Source organism: Crocodylus porosus, unplaced genomic scaffold (assembly GCF_001723895.1).
Source record: "Crocodylus porosus isolate Cpor-Errol unplaced genomic scaffold, CroPor_comp1, whole genome shotgun sequence".
NCBI lineage: Eukaryota > Metazoa > Chordata > Crocodylia > Crocodylidae > Crocodylus > Crocodylus porosus.
In genome coordinates, this window is record NW_017728909.1 from 72,988,988 (window position 1) to 73,011,510 (window position 22,523).

The following is a 22,523-nucleotide window of genomic DNA, read 5'->3' on the forward strand; positions in this document are numbered from 1 at the left end:
AGACTAGAAAACCCCCTGCATTATAGTATTTAAATTGTGGAGGGTCAGCTGATTGCCAAGAATCGCCTTTTAGTCTGACTTAATATATTGTTAATACAACTTAGAATGGTGACAGTTGTCACTGTGTATTGTTTTTCTTGGCCATAGATTTTCCACTTGCAGTTTGCACTTAAATTCATGATAGTACAAGATGATGCGCCCAAAGACCTTCAAAGAGTTCAGGGTAATTCTTGTACCTTCACGTTTCTGTATTAATTGGGATGTTTATTCTGGAAGTGTGTCAGAGATAGCATGTATGCTATTAAATACAGACTTCCAGAACCTGCAAGCACTGTCTAAGAGATGGTTTTGTACACTCACTGATGCATCATCTCACTAGCTGCTGTCTTTCACTAGACTGCAGGTCTGACTTCCTACCTGAGGACAACCTGTCCGTCACTTTGAATTTATTTGTGACATCACTTCCCTTTAAATTAGCTCATTTCTACCATAATTAGTCCATCAAAATCAGACTAGTGTATGTTAGATTTAGTGGAGATGTGATACATTTCCTCTTCTTATGGCATCTGCTTGCCATCTTGTACAGTCTCTCATCAGGGCCCCTCTCACAAGAGCATTTTGGGACAAGAGATTCCACACAGTGAAAATGAAGCGTTTCAACAGGGAGGAAAAGATTCTATTCAAGATGTTTCCTTATTTCAAAGAGAAAAGGAGGGACTTTGCCATGTTCTGTACCATAGGAAGCTGAACTGCTACAGGAAAATGACCAAGTTTAGGATGGTATCTTTTTCGTGACAATCATTTCTTTCCTAGACGAGGAGAACTGATATACTGCTCTTAACCTACTTTTCATATAGCTATTCACTTTGCAAACAAATGCTTTTTTGGTTTTGTTGTAGACAGAAGCTATTATCAATATTAAGTTCTTCCCCTTGGATTCTTGACAGCACAAAGAATATTCACAAAATACCTACTTTTTCCAGCTGCCAGTCATAACAAAAATTGGCATCCAAGTGTTTTTGTAACGTGCCAGCTGATTACTGTGACAACAAGTGAAGGAAAATGTCACAGGCATCTTTTAACCTCTTACAAGCCTGAGCCCATGAACAGCAGAATAAATCTGTATTGATTTGAACCTAAAGAACAGGGTTCAGCAGAGCCATACTGGACCACAACAGCTGTTGCCTATCATGTATATGAATGTATTAGAACTTAGACCCTTTTTTATGCATGAAAGACTTTCCTTAAAAATTGGTTTTGGATGCTTTTGTAAGTGTTGTTAGACAGTGGTTACATTTTTCTGCTAAGACAACTAAGGAGGAGCAAGTTATGCCAAAAAGCCATTTATTCATGGAACTTTTCGTAAACAATTGAAGTCCCTTCTTCCTGGTTCACATTCATAGTGAAAACATGTAATAATGGCTATAATCAGCATAAATAATGGATAGTCCGTGTAACAGGAAGTGATTCAAGAGTAGTTTTTCCACATCAGTCTCTTTTCAGCAGTGCTGAACCAAATGAATCATCAGTTTTGTTCCAGGAAATTGGAGTTATGGATCACTCTCAGTTGCATTTCTCCTACTTTGGACCCTTTTGGTCTCTTCCTTTCTCTCCTATTCACTTTTTTCCAAGGGTGATTCAGAAGGTCAGACTCACTAAAACCAAAAACCTATTAGCACATTCTTTATTTGGTGCACTGCAAAACTGTCCAGAGTACTTGTCATAGCTTCAATGAGATGCACAATGCAGTGCTGTGTAGAGATACTTGACTGGAAACTGGAACTGATGGAGTGTCATTTCAGCACTCCACTTGGACTATCTGACTCTTTCTCAGACCTGGACAGAGTGCCATGTTGATGTGGCTATGCTGTTCCTGTTAGACATAACCTTAGTAGTTTCATCTTGACCAAGGACCACTGTAGCTTAACAGTAAGGGTGGTTAGATATTCTCTTTCAAACTATGGACATGTGTACTTGTGCTACAAGTGCCACGTTACTTTGAAGTGCTACAAAAATAAAGTGGTACCAGACAGAGACAGATGTCCAGAGAGTCATGGCAAAGGCATTCAGTGGCATGCCCTCCAGGCAAAGAACAGTATGGGGTTGCTTGGCCCTGCAGCTCTGCTCCCTTCCCTTCCCATCTCCAACCAAGAGGAGAAGGAGCCTGTCAGTAAGCCTGCTTGCTGACAACTTGCTTCCCCTCGTGACAGCCTGATAACCAACTGGGACTGTGCTGTCAGTGATTGTGGGACCTGACAGTCGTGTACTGACTCGCCTGGAGCAATTGGTGAAACTGGAACCAAGCTGTTGGGTCAGGACCAGGTTCACTGATCACCTGGTCCTGGGGAGCTTACCCCACTCTGTCAGAGGGAGATCATATTCTTTAGAAGTACAAAAAAACAAAAGACTCCACCAGACAGACCTACTCAGCCACATGGGAAAGATTTACAACCTGTTGATTTCCAGGTCTTTATCCTAGCTAGATTACTTGCTCCCAAAATACTCCAGGTTGTCTGTTAGCTTGGTTTAGAGTGCATGTAGCTGCTGTTTCTACATATCTTTCTACTAGGAGATTTACGGTATTTAAAGTATTATCATTTGTAGTTGATGTCCCACCCGGGGTCCTTGCACCAATAAAAAGCTCTTCTACCATTGGACCTTAATGTGGTTATATTAGGATTAATAGGGACCCTTTTCTGAATCCATGACCACCTGTTTCTTGTTACACTCATATTTGAAGATCATCTCTGGTAACGAGTATCTGATATCACCCTGGAGAACTGAGGAAGTGTAGATAAACTACTTCTGGAAACCAAGCTGGTTGTCAGTGATCTGCTGGAAACCAGCAGCATCAAAGAGATCCCACCTGTCACCCCACTCTTCTGCACCCCCCCCGGTAGCTGGAACTGTGCTTGTCAGGTTCCACCTGTTCCTGGCAGAAGAGAGGGCTGTTTTGGGTAGGGGGAAGGGTAGGCTGTCTTTGAAAGCCATTGCTCCATGATCACTGCAGTGGCAGGACCGGCAGCTGTGTCTACCAACAGAGTTGCTTCCCTGGGGCAGTACTGGCTTTTTAACAACCATGGCAATGAGCAAAGCTACAGCTCTTCTCGCCATCAGCTGTCAGAGAACCAGCCTTTCTTACTCACTTGGAGAAGAAATTGAGTTGGAGCACTGTGGGATACTAGGGGATAAAGATCTGGTAAGGACAAGGTCGTGGGTGGCTGGCCTAGTGATTAAGCCATTGGCAGGAGGCAGGAACCAAACCACAGGCAAAGTGGGGGTTCAGGAATCAGTGACCAAGTTACCAGCTCAAAGGGAAATCCACAAGGAGAGTCCAAGTCACAGATCAAGACAAGATCCAGAAGTCAGAAACCAGTGCCAGCAACAGCATGGTCCAATAAAACATTTTGCCAACGAGAATTCTTGTCTTGCAATAGAAATTATGATTTTTTTTAGTATCTAGTGCTTTGTTCAGATTTCTAGACCTACATTGTAATATGCTTTCTGCATAAAAAGTATTTAAAATTAATGTTTGAGGCTAATAAATTATGTTTTGCTTCCTGACAACAATATTACAACAAATTATTTTTATACAGTTGTAATAACTATGGCTTTTTATTTTTGCAGCCTTATATATTCACTGATCCACCTACTGTGAGAGTTACTCATGGAAGGATTTTCTCAGAAGTAACGTGTTTTTTCCATCATGTGACACACACAGTGCGACTGTATAAGGTTCAGGGTAAGAAACTGCAAACATGTAGTCATGGTTTCTTGCTAATTCTTGTTTGTACATTTTTCTTCCTAATGCTTTACTTTTATGCCGGGTATAGTGCTGGCACAGAAGTGGCCTTCTGATTGTCAGGATCTATTCTTGAGTCTGGCACCAGTCACCCAGCTCAAGCCCAACAGATTGGCTGTCTGGTAGAGAATTCTCTGAGTCATGAGAAATCTTTGATGTAAATAGCTTCTGTATTAGGTTCCCAGAACTGATTTGGATTTTTGTATGCTACCACAGTAAATGTAATAATAAGACCAATTATTAAAATGAGGTGGAAAAAGTAATACTTAAAAATGGATCTTAATATAATTAGGATGTTTTGCAATTTCTCACCTTCAGTTTCTGAATTAGTGCTGTCTAAAGTATTTAATTCACCGTGACACTGAATTATTACTATCTGCTGGTGACGCTTGCCCAGGTAGTGTCACATTTGTCTTCAGAACTGTAATTAAACTGAGGTGTCCCAGTTCGTGGCATCAGTGTTTTGAAGTATTAGATTGGTATGGGTTACCAGTGTCTCACAGGTTTTTGCATATTGATGGAAGGGTTCAGTCCCCAGAGCCGTAATGGTACAATAATTTTAAATGATCTCTATGCAATATATTTCCTATGACTGTAAAGCAAGATGTTGGTTATCAGTTTGAAGCCCCTAGGAAGCAAAACTCGAAGTCTAATGTTTTTGTCCCTTTCCAACCAATACGTTTTAAGAACAATATTTGTAATAAGATTAGTTGAAGAAAAACAAGTACCCTGAAGTCAAGATATAATGAGTTGTCACTAAGAATATATGGGGAAAGGTTCATTTGGTCTGAGTGTTTGCAATACATGGAAGTATTGGGCAAGGAAGGAGATATTACAAAAAGGTAACTTTAAACATAGTAAAGATACAGTTTTTATATTGGGGCTTTCTTTAGTTAGAATTAAATAAATTTGATTTCTTTCTTTGTCTGTCTCCCTTGTCCTCTGTTCTGCCATAAATTCTTTCTTCCTTTCCAGCAAACAAGAAAATGAAAGAGTTGACACTGAAAATATCTGATAGCCTGCTCACTTCCAAGTTCTCCCACTCCCCACCCATTCTGACACCCTAGTAGCTGTAGTCTATCTCCATCTCCATTTTTTTAAACATTAGTGTCCCCAAAGGAATACTATCTGATTGCATTTTTCTTTGCTTTTCTTTCATGGCTTAAACCCTGGCTCTTGTCAGTAAAGCTTCCTGAACAAAAAGTATGGATGTTACTTTATCAACTCCTACTTGTGTACTTCACTGTGTGTATACTAGCAGTCAGTCCAATATTTTCTTCCTTTGAGTAAGCATCATGAAAGTTTGCGGGTAAAAGAAAATAGGAATCTTTGCCTCTGCTAAGAGAAAATAGTACACTTCTCCTGCAACAACCTGGAAAAGAAAGTTCAATATTTAGAAGGAAGAAAATACTGTTGTGATGAGGTTTACCATTGTCCTTGGAACCTGCTGGGCAGTGGCCTTGCAAATATGGGGGTGTTGTTAAGGCCCTTTTTGTGAGCAAGTTCCTATCCAGCAAGTAGGGCTATCATGTTATGGTATTTTTGCCAAAGGAATCTCAGAGGTAGAATGGAGAATGATATAGGAGTGAGGCCTAAATATTGGACCAGAATATTACATGATGTTCTTTATTTGGGAGGAAAATCTTTATTTGGGAGGAGAAGTCTGCCTATTAGGCATTCACTTGATAAGAGCTTTATAAGTCATAAAGCCATTCTATTGCCATTCATTAAGTGACATTAGGAAATTTCTCACTGAGAATAATTCTTTCTTCTTTATTCCCCTACAGGAATCCCTATCCAAGATAATAAGACATAGTAGCTGCTGTTCAGTAACAATAACTTGGCAGATAGTTTTATCTCTAGTGAAATTTTCTTCTCCTCCACCCGCTTTATCAGAGGTCCAAATAGTGTTGGGTAGTAGATGCTAAAGATCAGAAACAGCCCTGGACACCCTGCCTTATGTGACTGTTGGCCAGTGGGGAGCTAACCTAAGTTTTGTTTTGCTTTGCTTATGCTTCTTTCTCTTCTCTTCAAAAGCAAAGAACAGTTTCTAAAGAACAATTTCTTAGTAAACTTACAGTTGTGGCCCTATGCATTGGGAGTCGTCATCTTCTGTATCAAATTTGAGAGAGGGATTATTTCTAGTCCTGAGAGCTTTACATTTATCTTTCTTCCTTTTGAGATTAAAAGAACAACAGCTGATAGGGGTATTATGTTCCAGTTGTTCTTATTTAGCCAATTTCTACATTAAGCTGTTATGGAGATTCATAGATTTTTAAGGATGGAAGAGGACATTAAGATGATCTATTCAGAGCTCCTACATAATACAGGATATAGAATTTCTTGAAGTAAGTCATGAATCAAGGCAATTAGATCTGTGCTAGAACACTCTTGAAGTAGGGAAGAATCCATCACATTCTTTGCTAAATTGTTCCAGTGGTTAATAGGCTCTGTGATGAGGAGACTCTTGAGCTTGTAACCACTGAAATATTGTTATGCCTTTGACTGTTGGAATAAAAGCCATCTGCTGTCAGAAATCTTCCTCCATAGAGAGTTGGAAATGGTGATCGTCACTTCCTAGCCTACTCTTCAGTAATTTAAATAGATTGGCCTTCTTTTACTATAAGCTGGTTTTCTAGACTTTGAATTATTCTAAAGGCTCTTCCCTTAGTTTTTTCCAATTTTAACTATCCTTGAAGAGTAGATAACAGTAATGGATGCAATATTTCAGTAGTAGGCTCATACTGTGCTCTGTACAGATATAACACTTGCTTTCTTCTCCTGCTTGATATGTCCCTGTCTGTATATGCAAAAACAAAAAAAAAATCAGATAATATAAACATGAATGTAGCAGAGGAACATTTTGATGTGTATATCAAGCTGGCAGTTATAGTTTAATCCTGGAATGGAATAAACAAGATATAACGAATATCGGGTTGTAAGTTAGAGGCCTTTTTATATTTATGGAGCGTTAATTTATTAGTTTTAGTATTAGGTCCCTTTCAGGTCAGCTTTTACTGTGTGGATAGTGCTCCTCATCAGAAGACTTGGCCGTCTTAACCAAACAACAGTTCGTTAATTTGCAAAAAAACACATGAGCATATAATCAACCTTACATTGATCAAAAGTGGGTACATATGCCTATGTACCTACATTTGATCCATGAAACGACTGTATGCTCATGTAGTTCTTGGCAAATTAGACATGAATTCAACATCCATGTACAGTGTAGCAAGCAGTAATAACAAAGAATAACGCAAATTACCTAGATTTCTTATTTCATTTATTTCTGAGACTCCATTATCATGGAGGGGGGCAAAATATGCCCTGTAGGCCGGATCTGCATGTCTATTCGACTGATGGCACCAACCAATGAATTGTACCATGCTCAGCCCTTTTGCCCACAAGAGTGGTAGTGAGGGACCCATGTATATACATGCCTCCAACACACCCTGTTGCGCCTCACTCCCAGTCTTGTGGATGGAAGGGCCCAGCCAGGGACCTGCTCAACTTCCCTGGCAACCCACTTGCTCTGGGCAACAGGTAGGGAAGTGCTTGGGGCAGGAGTAGAGCATGGAGCTGGCCTGAGGGTAGCACCAAGCCCATGCTTAAGGGGGCGGCAGCAGCATGGAATTCAGGTGGGCAGGGTGTGGATGTGAGGGAGGGGAAAGGGGTGGGGGGCCCCCCACCTTCCATATACACTCTCCCCCCATGGTGTGCAGCTCTGGCAGGTGGAGGTGCTCAGCATGGTCATGCTCAGCGTAGGCACTGGTTCCCGGTGCAGTTCTGGCCAGTGCTGTACATCACGGTGAGGGGTGCATCCCTCACCAGGCTGTCTCTATTACTAGTGCTCCCCACTGCACACATGCAGCTCCTGCACTCACACTCTGGAGCTGGCTGCTTTCCCCACCCCTGTACCTGGACTCCAGGGGGCAGGGAAAGCAGGCAGCTCTAGTAATTGGGGCTTCCCTCCTGTGCTGCATGAGTGTGTGGACTGCACGGCAGAGAGCAGCAGTGATAGAGATGGCTCAGTGGGGGGCTGTGCCCCTCACTGTGATGTTCAGTGCTGACCAGAGCCACACACCCCCGGGGGTACCAGTGCCTGTGCCAGCCATGAGTGCCGCAAATGCCCCCACCTGCTGCTGCACTATGGGGGGAGGAGTGTGGGGGTGTCCCCTCACCCTCCTTCACACTTCACAGATGCCACACACCCACATCCTGCCCCCACAGCCCTCCACATATACACATCCTTCAGCATACTGTATTGCCCCCCCCACAACAGCCATACCCTTCCACACAATATACAAAACTAAGAATTTATTTTTGAGTTGTTATGCAGTCACCTGTATATACAGTATGCAAATACAAATCATGACAAAAATGTTTTGTAATAACATTAAAATATGTTATAGTAGATGTTTGACTTTTAGTATACGATTTGAGTTTTTTCTGGTTCTAAGATGGAAACTCCCTATCCCAATATGAGTATTTCTAGGGGGCAAGAGGAGGGACTTTCAGTGGCAAAGTTCAGGGGCTAGGAGTGGGACTTCTGGTCCCAAGACAGCAACCAGGGGGTGTGGCAACTGTCAAGGGGCAGAGCTACCCATAGGGCCCTTGACAGCTCACCAAACCACATTAAGTGGCCCTCCACCCAAATAATTGCCCGCCCCTGCATTATCAATTCATTAGCCTACCTAACACGCTTATAATTCAGTTACATATCAAAGAAGTAAGAATGTGATTGTTTTAGTGAATTTTTACAAATATGGTTTCTGTTACTTGAGTTGTCTAGTAAGGAAAAGTTTAGTTTAAAACATCAAAAGCAGTTGCTAAAGTTCAAGTTTCTTTTAAACTAGTACAACTTGGGTTCAGTGGAGAAATAAGACATTTAATTCAACAATTTCTGTACCATTGAAGGTGCCCAAAACATTAGCAGTATCATTGTTTTCTCCTCTTTTCTTCCTTTGATGAATAGTAGGCTTTTTAGACTCTCAAGTTTTTGAATCATTTGTTTGTACTAAAGATCCTAAGGTTGCCATAGAAAAGCAGGAGAAGCTTTGTAGCTGTGGAGTTAATGTTAAGTCTAAAAGAGTCCACTAGAACATCTACTATATGATTGCCTATTATTTCAAGGGGCTAGACTCAATGATCAAAGTGATCTCTGCTAGCTGTTTGTTCCATTACTAATTTAAAATTGAAAATGCAGTTACTGAGGTCTTTTCAAAAGTGTAGACTCAAGATAATTCAGAATTATTTTTATTAAAGAAAATAAAGAGAAATGTAACTTCTGAAATTAAACCCTGCTGCTATTACATCTCAGCCCTTGTAACCGTGCACTAGGTCCCAAAGGGCAGGAATGCTGATCCACACAGTTGGTTTTAGTTTGGTTGTGCTTCTAGATTTTATAGCTGCTTCTGTGGTTCAAAAAGTTCTGGATTCTACACAGTGATCTAAGTTTTACTTGGAGAAAGGCAGTAGGTCTGTGCAAAGCCCCGGTAGCCAATTTCATAGACATTAGGGCTGGAAGGGACCTCAGAAGATTATCGAGTCCAGCCCCCCACCCAAAGGGCAGGAAGTCAGTTGGGGTCATAGGATCCCAGCAAGATAAGCATCCAATTTGCTTTTGAAGGTGTTCAGTGTAGGTGCTTGAACCACCTCCGATGACAGGCTGTTCCAGACCTTGGGGGCTCGGACAGTAAAGAAATTCTTCCTTAGTAGTTTATGACCGTTCAACCTCGTCATCCCTTGGGGCGCTCTGGTGAACAGACGTTCCCCCAGATCCTGGTGGTCACCCCTGATAAACGTCTATGTGGCCATCAGATCACCCCTGAGCCTGAGCTTTTCCAGGCTAAAGAGCCCCATGGCTCTCAGCCTGTCGTCGTAAGGTCTGTTTTCCTGACCTCTGATCATGCACGTGGCTCTTCTCTGGACTCTCTCAAGCTTCTCCACATCCTTTTTGAATTGTGGAGAATAGCATTCAACACAGATGTTGATCTAAGGCAGTGGTTTTCAACGTTTTTTCATTTGTGAACCTCATAAAAAATTGAATGGAGGTGTGGACCCTTTTCAATTGTAAGTGTGAATGCAGCCGAGTCACAATTTGATTCAGAGTAGACTCAGCGTTCTGAATTTCCAAATCTGAATCAAATCGGGAGACCAGTTAAAAGTGCCAAATTGAATTGGAAGCCTCCGAATCAATTTGGAAATGATTCGGTGCCGATTCGGAGATTTGGCCATAGACTGGAGAGGCAGCAGTCCTTGAGGACACTGGACACAGCTGCCTCCAACTGGTAAGTCTGTTGTGGTGGGCGGAAGGGGGAGGGAATGGGTGTGTTGGGGGCAGATCAACGCCCCTACAGCAAAGGAGGGATTGGGGCTGGGACAAGTTGCCCAGCCGGGCCAGGGGGCACGGGACTTTTTAGTCAATAGCTGAACCTCCAAATTGGCACCGAATCTTCAGATCTGAATTAGCCAAATCGAATTGGGAGTGATTCCCTCCGAATCAGCTGAATCGTAATCGGATACTTGCCACTGGAAGGCAGTCTGTTTTTTTTCTATTGGATACATCTTATACATGCAGTAGAAAAAGAGAATTTATTTTGGACAAGACAGATTATTCATGTGTGGAAAGTTCATACCTTTAATTCATAAACTACATACACACAGCTCTACATTAGGATGGAAGCTGGTGGTAAAGTTTTTAAAGTTTTACTTCTGAAACTATTAGATTTTCTCATCACTTAGCACATTTAAGTTAGAGGATATATTTCTTGTCAATGTCTGGGAGTATTCCATAGCCAGATGGGGAGAATCAGAGGTTCATGGCTTGAAATCCTTTATATTTGTCTCTCAATTGTTCTCCTTTTCTAAGGAATAATTAGGGTCTGGAATCATCAGTTATCTGAATGCTGCTTGTTATGGAAAACAAAATAAGATGCTTCTTTCTAGATAGATATAATTGTGAAGGGTGCTAGAATGACTTATCAAATATGCCTTTAATATATGTTGATAACTATATTATACCATGCCTGAAGATCTCTCAAGTAGCTTGCTGACCCCCTAGCCTTCTGCTTCAGCCTGCTCTGCTCCCTGGCTCCCTAATGACCTCCCCACCTTGACTGCCATGCCTTGATGTTTTCAGTAATAAACCTGGGAGGTGGTCTATAGATGGCCAGGGGATTACTGTAGGTGCCCTTCTTATGCTTCTTGTTACAGGCCACCCTTGTCTGATCTAGATTGATAGTCTAGAAATCCCCTGCTTTCACTGAGATCTCTTTCTTTTTTTCTGGTTTACAGTTAGTGCATGGGGCCTGGCACCCATATTAAGATCTATGTTGAGTAAGCCTGTTTCCAGTTCCAAGACACCTCCCACTCAGTGCCGTATGCTCTGCCTTCCTATTGGGCTTCCTTTTAACACTAACCATCTCCCTCACCAATGTGTTGACTTAGGGCCTTGATCAGTCTATTCTCACAAGTCCTTTTGGCCCTCCACACACTGAGCTCTTCAGGCCCTGCTAAGTCATTGCAGTGTTCTGCACAAGGGATAATCTGGTGTCTCCCCTTTCAGAGGGTTCTCAGTAGCATCCCTGACATCTCCATGTTTTATGGTACAACAAGTAAAAAGCCCCCTGTAACAGAAAATCAGTTGCTATGAAAAGCCCATTCTTCCAGAGTGCCTTCCCCCTGTTGGTAGGCCCACAATCACTCAGCACTGTTGGGTTCAGACACTGTGCCTCAGGTTAGTGTGGTCCTGTCAGGAACTCCTTCCCTCCATTGCCTGAACTAGACTGCCTACTCATCCCCAGGAGCTTGACTTAAATGACAGCTAAGCTCCACCCCTTCCAGGCAACATGCAAATTGCATTCAACCTTAAAGTCATGGCTCCCATTTTTCCACATATACAGTTATGGGTAGGGGCCCTGTTACATATATGTCTTACTTTTAGCCTGTCTTAGTTACAGCTTTACACTGGAAGTGCATATTCTACTGCTCATTAGATTGCCAAGTCCTTTCACAGTTAAGCTGCATTATAAAATTTATTACCCCCAACTGTTGCATGAGAAGTTATAAACATAGCTTGCTGCTTTCCTTCAGTAAAACCCTTGTTTCAAGATCATTTAAACAGGGGAATCGAACAATAGTCATACCTTCTCTCTGCAGCCCTCTTACTATGGATCACTTTTACTGTAGAACCTATGTCTGGACTCGGACACAACCATGATGCATAAGCAGAAGTAATGTAAACTAACTTCTATTTATTTAGAATAGTGGTGCCCAACCTTTTTACCCAACAGGCCCAGATGGGCAGTGCCTTGTCAAATGCCCAGGGTGAGTATGATGGGGCCCTATCTGGATGTGCAGAAGAGGGCAGGGGACAACCCAGCCCCAATCTGGCTCCACAGGTGGGGAGTGTGTGATGTGGCATGGCCTGGCACCAATTTGGGAGTGTGGGAGAGGGCCATGACTCAGCTCTGACTCACCATGGGGGTCTTAGGAATTTAGAAGCTGGGGAGGGCAGTGGTTATGCCACTGCTCCCTCACTGCCAGATTTCTTGACCCATGGGGAGTCCTGCTGGCCAGGGGTCACATCTGGTCTGCAGGCTAGAAGTTGAGCACCCCGATATAGAACAAGGATCTAAAACCTACAGGCTGGATGTGACCCACAGAGGGATTTTATTCTGTCTAAGAAAACCAAAAAATCCCTTTCCCTCTTACCATTTAATTTGTTGTTTTGTATGGGCGAAGGAAGGAAGATAGAGTTACCAAAATGTTTCATGCCTTCATTTGGGAATTGCAAGATTTTTATGTTCATGATAAATTCCCTGTTTTAGGTGCCCACTCTTATGGGCTAACACCTGAGTTGGCACTGTAAATTGCAGAAGGAATACAGCCGCCAGTAATACACTTAAGATTTATTTAGACGTTAGAAAAAAAATTCTAACTATGCATATTAAGCTGTGAAACGTTATTCAGATATGTTGTGGACTCCTTATCACTAGAAATCAATTTCATAATTAGACAAACATCTGTAAAGTGTAGTCCAAGTATACTTGATGTCACTTCAGAGTGAGAAAATTGAATCGCATCTTGCGATCTCTTCAGGTCCCACATTCTGATTCTGTGAGATTTTTCATTCTGATATTATCCAAAACTGTACAAGAGTGCTGCTGTAGGAAAAACAAGCCTAGGTGTCTTAGGACTCGAGGACTGCTTACCCACTTGGATGGTCAGAGGTAAGTCTCCTAGCCATATAGAGGCATCAGGAAGAACCACATGTAGTTTTGATTTAATTAAGTATTCAGTTCTTTTTCCCTTTAATTTCTATTAGTAAGAAGCTGCTGAAAAAAAGTAATGATGGAGAAAGGAAAATTATTTCCGCATTATAAGTATTTTTAGCTGTATTTGATCTGCCTAGTAATTCATATGACTCTATCGCCCTTGCAGCTGAGAATAGGGAACTGTTACAAATGGGAAATGGGGATATGGAGAGAATGAACAAATTAAACTAAATTAAAAAGAAGATCTGTTTCCTATGTCAGGTCTATCCTGTGGTAAATGGAAACTAATCTGGAGAATTTTACCCATGGCTAAAACAGCTGCTAAATTACTGCAGCTGAGCTTCCATTTACCGCAAGATGGAACTGACACAAAGTACAGCTGTTTTGTACTGGTACAGTTTGGTATAATTGGTTAGCTTGTCACCAGAAAGAACAAATGAGCGTCCCAAAATAATCACATAGGATATGTTTAGTAGAGCTGGGAAATGAACCTGCTTCTTCCATGTCCCAGTCCATAGTCATCCTTTTTCACGTTAGTGGTGTGCCTACCATTTTTCGGTGAAGTGCCTTTAATTGGAAATGATGGAAAGGGAGTGAGAGTAATGCAGGCTATGGTTATTTTATACTTGCAGCATGGAATGTCCACTTGTGTTCATCATGCATACATGCCTTAATGGTTTTTAAAACTGTGGAATAGTTTTTTAAAAATCCATGAATTGGGACATACAGCTTCTACAGAGTGTGGGCCTATAGAAGCTATAAGGCCTTATCTACACATTTTATTTAAGGCCCGATTAACCAATTAATCATACCTTAAGTGGTCACCTGGCCACAGGTTCAATCACTTAGTGGCATAATAGAAAGGAATAAATTATGAAGTTATTCAACAAAATATGTGTAATAGCTTTGTAGCTATTTCTTGTCATGCCATTAATTGAACATGTGGCCACAGGCCCCTGTCCCGGGGAGCCTCATCAGCTGATTGGAGCTCCCAGTTTGGGGGCAGGGTGGGCATGTGTACCCCCAAGCCTGGGATTGCCCCGTACACCTCCACAACTACGAGACTGCAGCTGACACGGGTGTCCCAGCCGTGGGGGGGCACTCACATGACAGACGTATATATAGGGTGTGTGCTTATGCAACTATTAGGATACATTCTTTAATTGCATGATCATTTGCATGTTTTTCATACAATTATTCCCTGAGATAATGAATAGGTTGGATGAAGAAAGAGAGAATTACGGTTTTCACAAGTGGCAAAAGATATGTTGTTTCTTGACTTAGGATGTTTTGACTTTACAGACTAAATTACTTGGGCTCAATTGTAGTGTAATTTAAAGATCGAGACAAAAAATACTGTTTTTAAAAAGCTATGAACCATTGGCATATAACTCAGTATAACTCTGTCCAGCTATGGGGTTGTTTTTTTTTAAAGAATATATTGATATAAGTTTTGCCCAGCAGTTGGTGTATTCAACAGAATCATTTATGCTTTGTGGCAGCCAGTGAGGCAGCTCTTTTAGCCTCAACTGTTTGAGGGTCAGGGACCACATGTGGCCTCACCTTTTAAAAATAAGGTATAGAGACAAAACTTTGCTAGTTTGTGCTGACTACCCACATCTTCTGCTAGCTGTGTACTTGTCAAGTGTTACTGCACTGCAATCTTCAGCTTTAGAAAAGCCTAACACTTCGGGATTTATGAGATGGGAATGTCAGAGGATTTAATTGGGCAATCCATCAATGACATTGTGGAGATTGGTGAACCTAAGAAAACAAGGTGGTGTCCACCTTCTTGATGGTAATGCATACTTTCAGTACAGAAGATGCAGAATAGATTTACCTGCACCAGACTGACCTAAACAATTTGGGGGTCTGCCATTTTCCAAATTGCTCTAACTTCCATTTTTCATTTTCTGTGAGACTTTTTAAATCATGGTCTGCTACCTAGACTGGGGTCCACTCTGTGCAGATTTCTGTCATCCTAAAATTCTTGTCTTGCTGTTGATCATCTTGTATTTTACAGAACTGACCTTTCCTTTCAACCTGTGCACTTTTCCTATCCGCAGAACTGGCAGTAGATAATCTAAAGATGGTCCCAAAGCTAGCTGTCCTGTGTTGCCTTTGCACATCTCCTTTTCTTCCAGGAGCTCACAGTAACCTGTGAAGAGCATGCTACATGATTCCACTCCATGGTCTCTTTTGCCTGATAGACCAGAAAAAAAAGTCAGACCACTGGGCAGTCTGGTGATACTTATAAGAATATTGAAGATTTTGCATCATAATGATGTGTACATTGTCAGAACCTGACAGCAGTGAGTGTTTAGTGACAGGAGGAGCTCAAAGTGGTAAATATCCATTGCATACCATTACTGCATGTCAAACAGCACGGACATTCTTGGCATGGTCTTCCTGCCTGGCTTATGGCCAGCAGAAGTGGAGACCTTGAGACATCTAGGGACACCAGATGCAATTTCTTAATGAGGCACAGTGGTTTCAGTTCCTGAAGGTACTGAGCAGCAGCAAAGTGGCCTAATTTAGGTCAGGTTCAGGATTTAGCAAAGGGGTGTGTACAGGGGTAGCAATATGCAGTGCAGAGTTGGCTGTACTCCCTCTCCCAGTCTTCTTCCCCCCCTCCTCCCAACCAAGGCAGGTAAGCATCGCCCTACTTTTCCCCATCCTCCCCAGTTCCCTGGGAGGTATCATGGGGAGAGGGAACCCCTCCACCCCATCACTGCAGCCGCTGTCATTGTCTCAGCTCAGCTTTGCCCCTGCAAGTAGGCAGGAACACCTCTGGAGCTTCCCTTGCCCAGGAAGGCAGCAGTGGCAGGCAGGGGAGGGGGAGATGGAGAACGGAAGAGACATGCCATGGAAGAGAAAGCAGGGAATATTCTCATCTACTTTGGGGACTTTTAAGAAGTCTCCAGAAGCTCCTGCATTATGATTTGGTCTCAAAGCAGGGTGCCATCATACCACTGCACCCGCTTTGGATCTATCCCTGGGCATAATCATCACCTCTTATGAGAGTGTCAAGTTGGTATGATGGGGGTAGTAACTGGACACCTGTTCTCTGCTATTAGAATGAGTGTTACAAGGTTCTACGCTGGTGTACGAACTGTTTAAAAATGTATATTTTTACCAGTTTGTAAGCTAATTTGTAAACAGCAAAAGGGAGTATAAAAAAGAATAGGCACAAAACCTGCAAAAAAGCCGTTTCGGAGCAATTAAAAACACTCAAGCAATTATAAGTTTTGACAAATGGCCATTTTCTAATGACGAAACTTCCTAAGCAGCTCTGATCTCCACAGCCTGCAAATGGTTGGAATTAGGTTCACCTTCCTATTTAGTCAACAGTAGTAGTTATATAAATCATAGTAGTCAACAATAATAGTTATATAAAATTCAGATGTGGACACTTTCTTATGGAAATGCAACAGATATGCAAGAAAGAGCAATACAAAATAATAAAAAATTCAGAAGACAAGGCTGGTAAGGAAGATGAAGCAAGCAAATATGATCACGTTTAGGAAAAAAGACTAGGTGCAGATGTAACTGCAAATATACATTTTCTCAGTAACGTTTGTACAGAACCCAGATAACTTATCTTTGTGTTGTAGAACATGTTTTGATAAAGTGCCTAATCTTGATCTAAAGTTTTTAAGTGAGACTCTAATACATCCCTAGATAAATTACTCTTGATATTTTATTAACCTTGGTGTTAAAATCTGTGCCTTAATTAGTGAATTCGTTTAGTTTCATCTTCCAGATATTGGAAGTCAAACACTTCAAAGCTAAGAAGTACTAGAAGTGAAGTTGCTTGGGCTAACTTAACTTTATGTATATGCAGTGCAATACAGTCTTCAATTATACAATAACAGGATGGATAGTACTTATAGAATAGCCATTCAGTTTGCTTTCTATTGCTTGTCATTCATATATGACCCAGACCTTATATAGTACACATTAGCCAATATTGGAGCTAAACACAACTTTGCAATCTTAATGTATTTTTAGAATACATGAGTTTGTTTGTATACCTGTTGGGGGATTGTAGATTATTTTCTAGCTTATTTCCTAGGTTTAAAAACCCCCCATCACATTGAACCCTTCAGAACCATATTGTAGACTCCTATTTGAGCTAAAGAATGCAGCTGGCAATTGTTTTCCTTATGTGGACTAGCCACTAGAGGAAAAAGAGAGAATTTGCCAGTGGCTTTTCTAATATGTTTTCCTGCAATCCTTTAACTATAGTATCTTACTGCTTCATATATATCTTTATAAATGAAGGTGTTATTAATTTCAACATGTTACCACTGTGGAATAAGTATCGACAGGTCAGACTTTCAAAAGTATCCTTTAATTTTGGGTGCTGACATTAAGATCTGTAAACTTGATTTTTCAGAGTACTTTTAGTATTTTTATAGCATTTTATATATTCAAAGTACAGTTTCAGTCAACTCCAGTTGTAATTGCAAGCATTCAGCAACTCAGATGTAGCCTTAAGTGACATAATTCATGTACCTAGAATACAAGGAACACAAATGATTGTCTGAAAGTTTTAGTTTACTAAAACCCAATAGGCATTCTGTGTCAGTGATAGAATCCAGTTCTCTGGCTTAGCAATAAAATGCCTTAAGCAATTGTCTTCTAACTTCTGCAACAAATGAGACACAAGTTTTATTATATGTATTCTATATTTGTTGCAGGGCAGCATCATGTAGCTTGTGTACTGAGTGAAGAAGGGTTTCTGTGAAAAAAAACAGTGTAAGACTACATAATCAAAGACCATCACAGAGCCAAATTAAAGTTGCACAGAAAACCTTAACACTGGAATATTCTAACTTTTAAATGTTTGAATCCTGTTAAAAAAAAAACCTGCTGTGTAAAAAACAAAAAAAAACACAAAAGGTTTTCAAGTGCACTAACTTTAACTTAAATATAAATCCTTGGTATAATGGATTTCTACACGTTTATCTGACAAACACTAAACAACCAAGTGGTGTTGCATTTTGCAAAGAGAGGGATGCTCACTCCTGCCCCTGGTATCTGAGCCAAAGCATTTCACACAACTGAAATGATTCCCAGTCAGTGACATTTTGGAACAGTTCCATTTTTATGCATACTACCCTTTATGTTAGGGTTGTTGGTTGTAGCCATGTTGGTCTAAGGACATAGGCAGACAAGGTTGTTTGGGTAGATGTGATATCTTTGATTAGACCAACTTAATACAGTAAAAGTTTCTGTTATCCGTTATCTTACAAGCTAGCATGACTAACCGGCATGCTGGCTTGCAAGTTAAAGTGAAAACGGAAGTTCCCCCTGGGGCACTTCCGGTTTCTCTGAGCTCCCATGGCTCGGGGCAAAGCAGCCTGCACTGCCAAGCCCCCACAGCCCAGGGACGTAATAGGTCGTGTAGGCTGTGCGGGACCCAGCTCCCTGTCCATGGAGGGGCAATGCCATGGGAGGGGCGGAGGGACACCCTAGATGCTGTGTGAGAAGCGGTGGCCGGGGCCACTCAATTAACTGGCATTTTTTTGTAACCCGGCATCTCCCGTTCCCGGGGGATGACAGATAACAGAGCTTTTATTGTAGTTGGAAAAATGGTTCTTTGCAAGCTCCCCCTGGCCACACACACACCCCTACTTGTCTTACAGCTATAGTCTTCCATTCTCTTTGATCCTCACTGCCATGCATTTACATTTTCACAGACCTGCATTTTGCATATTGTCTTCTATTCTACCCAGGAGAGCACCCAAAACACCAACAGACTCTCTCTATGCCTGAAGGAGGGTGTTTGTGCTCGAAAGCTTGCAGAGAGCCATTTTCCCAACTATTTAGTCTAATAAAAGATATCATGTCTACCCAAAGAACCTTGTCTGCCTACCGCTTTTGTAATACTGACATCTGCACTGGTTCCAAAGCCTATCTTTGTGTGTTTGGATAGACGTTAACAGGGATAGAAAGGTGATAGAAGGATTTTGATCACTGTTTTGTAAGCTGTGTTCTGTAAATTCTTTTTTAAATAATTGACAATTTTAAATGTACTTTTTTCATGTAGGGTTAGAAGGCCAGTCCCTTGAGGTTTCCAATATTGTGGACATTAGAGGAGAGTACAATCGTGAGATTGCAATGAGAATTTCATCTGACATAAACAGTCAAAATAGGTTTTACACTGACCTTAATGGATATCAGGTAATTACTCTGCCAATTTTGTGTAATAGATATAACAACTTAGTATATTATTTTGTAACACTGATTTTTATTTGGTTGTTTTAGTCCTCTTCAATCAAACAATTAATTCTTTAGTATTACAATATGCTAACTTATTTTGAAAGTAGGGATTTGTTTAAATATATACTCTTGTTTCCTGGTGTTGCTTAAGAGATATGGAAATCATGAGATTACTTGTTTGTGGGTTTTTTTCTCCCATGACTCAACAATATTACGTATATATTACTCTATATGTATTAGTACAGGCCATTGTCTCGCATATAAAACATTGTTCTTTTGTTATACTGGTACTGTACTACTGTTAAAATATACTTTATATTCAGACTTTTTTGTCTTTTTGATTTTTCTGTGCTGTGCTTTAGATTTCTTCAAAGAGATGCATTCTGTGTATGTGGTAGCTAATAACTAATTTATTGGGAAGAAAAAGATTTCTTTAAAAGAACCATTTTTTTTATTTTTCATCCATTATAATTTGTTAAATGCCATTAGTGTTCTTTGTTCTAAAAAATATAGAAAAGTTTTTGCTTCAGAAATATGACAAACTAAATAAAGCACTAAGGTACATGTTGCACATAGAGGAAGTTAGCATATTACAAATGTTTCTTGAGAAATTTTCAGTCGCACATATTTTTACTCTATTTAAAAGCGAGTTTAAGATCTGAATAATTTCTAAGGGGTTATATTTTAATACCTACTCCATCAAGATGCCATGGAATTCTGCAGCATCAGAAAACTCCCAGTTCCCCTTTGCATATTATCAGAATGGCATCATCTCTAGCAAAAGACATGCCATTTTCTGTAAAAGATCTAGATGATGATGGCTAAAGAACAGAAGCTCACATTTCACACATGTTTGTTTCAGGATCTTATTATGATGCAAGGATGACATGAAGTATATTGAATGTAATTCTTGGAATCAAAGAGTAGCTTGACATAAACTAACATGATATTAATAAACTATCACTTGTATGTAATACAAGTGCTCTAATAATGCTCAACTTGTATGTAATATTCCTCTCCCTTTCAGTCCTATTTATTTATATTGTAAGTGCTTTGGGGAAGGGACTTTATCGTGTTCTGCATTTGCTCAGTACCAAGCAGATTGAGGCCCCAGCGGTAAGAGAAGGAGCAGGGCACAGGTAGGAGTAGGGGCTGGGGGGAGTGGGGGACAAGTAGAGGCCTGAGGGGCATGTGCCTCCTGGCCTCTGCTTGTCCCAGCCTGGCCAGACCCACTCCCCCCAGCCCCTGTTCCTGCCTGTGTCCCACTCCCTCCCTCACTGCTAGGGCCTCAATCTGCCCCACCCCGTCCCCTGCCCCTTCTCCTATAGACTTACCTGCTGGTGGGGTGAGCCCCCAAATAATTTTTTTCTCGATGTGCCCCCCCCCCCTTCTCTGCCCACAGACTGACCTTTAGGTGGGAAGGGGAGGGAGGGGTGGTGGTATAGGGTAGATCTTGGGTTGCTTCTTAATTCAAAAAGTGATCTCATGCCCAAAATGCTTGGAGATCACTGGACTCTAGTAAGCTGCTATATAACTAATGATGCATATGATGAAATAAAAATGAAGCTCATTTTCCTTAGTTGTGTTGTCCCCACAGTATGGGCAAAAATAAAAACTTCCCCCCCTACTGTCATCAAATATTATTCTGAGTACACTGAAAAACAAATCTATTGAATAAGATATTTCTATATCCCCATGTATAGGTATGTTCAAAGTCGTACTGCAGTTTCCTAAAGATGATAAAATGAACAAGAAATAGGAAGGATATTTACTACTATTATAAATGTATTCATGTACATTTCAAGAATGTAATTGGACTTTTTAATTAGTTTCCTCTATAAATCCTAGGAATGCCTCTTGTACTACATTGAACTTGCACATCATCTGCTCTGTAAAGGAAGAAAATTCACTCTCTCAAATACCGCTTCTTATTCTGCAAGCCATATCAGTTCTTTGTGTGGATTCTCTTGATGAATACTTCAGTTTTCAAAAGTGTTCTTTGAACTAGAGTTAATCTCTTACGCCACTTCTAAAATGGTGATACTGGCCACAAATCTCTAACAAGCTGTATAATACAATGGAGTGGCGGCTTTGGCCTCTGCTGTCAGTCATTGTTTGTAGAACAGTGTTTCTTAACCTTTTTTTGTATCAGGACATGTTGTTAACATCAATGGCCAGTCCCAACCCAGTGCACCTCACTCCTAACCTGCTGCCCCCTGCCTCCATCCCCTCAGTGTGTGGGGCAGGGAGTGGGTATCTGAGATGGGCAGAGGGGGCCCCTAAGGAGCCTAGCAGAGGCTGGAACTCTGCCAGCCTATAAGGGAAAAGCCAGTTTCCCACATTTTTCTCTTTTAAAGGACAATCCATTTTTAAAGTTTGTTGATCCATTTTTGTTTGCAACCCTTTCATATATTCATGTGACCCACTTCTGGGTGGTGACCCATGAGCTGAGAAATGCTGTTGTAGAGCATATAAGATAAATGCTTGAAATTTGTTTGTTTTTATTATTTTAAATTTCAGTAGAATTTACTGAAGTTAATTTTGATGTTATAGATTCAGCCCAGACTTACAATGAGCAAATTGCCTCTTCAAGCAAATGTCTATCCAATGACAACAATGGCTTATATCCAAGATGATGGAATTCGGTTGACACTTCATTCTGCCCAGTCTCTGGGTGTTGCAAGCTTGAAAAATGGTAAGTATGGTATGATGATTGTTTTTAAAATCTGACCTAGGTGATTAATCAGCTAAAGTACACACATCGTTAGCTTATAGATACACATTGTTAGCTTATAGATCACTATGGTGCCAAGTATTGCTACTTTGAGTATTGAGGCAAGGAAAAATTGTCCTAAATCTGGAGTTTTAGTAATTCTAGTCAGAGCATAGCGGTTGCCATTCACTAGTATCACTGTCCAATACCTCTCAGCCCCAGCCCTTTAGGGCTTCTTCTGAAGATAGACATATGAAAATCTACTCCAAAGGGGGAAAAAAATTCTGACTTGTCTTCATAGTTTCATAGTTTGTAGGGTCGGAAGGGATCACAGCAGATTTCACAGATTTCATAGACATTAGGGCTGGAAGGGACCTCGGAAGATCATCGAGTCCAGCCCCCTGCCCAAAGGGCAGGAAATCAGCTGGGGTCATAGGATCCCAGCAAGATAAGCATCCAATTTACTCTTGAAGGTGTTCAATGTAGGTGCTTGAACCACCTC

The 22,523-nt window shown here is 41.0% G+C and overlaps 1 protein-coding gene across 1 annotated transcript in view; it reads left to right on the top strand.

Annotated features, from left to right (window-relative positions):
• MAN2A1 (mannosidase alpha class 2A member 1) overlaps window positions 1-22,523 on the top strand; it is a 225,671-nt gene that overhangs the window by 161,275 nt on the left and 41,873 nt on the right. The window contains exons 16-18 of the mRNA XM_019532463.1: window positions 3,628-3,742; window positions 19,136-19,269; window positions 21,862-22,003. Of these exons, the coding sequence (XP_019388008.1) occupies window positions 3,628-3,742; window positions 19,136-19,269; window positions 21,862-22,003 (391 nt within the window). The remainder of the gene's footprint in view (window positions 1-3,627; window positions 3,743-19,135; window positions 19,270-21,861; window positions 22,004-22,523) is intronic.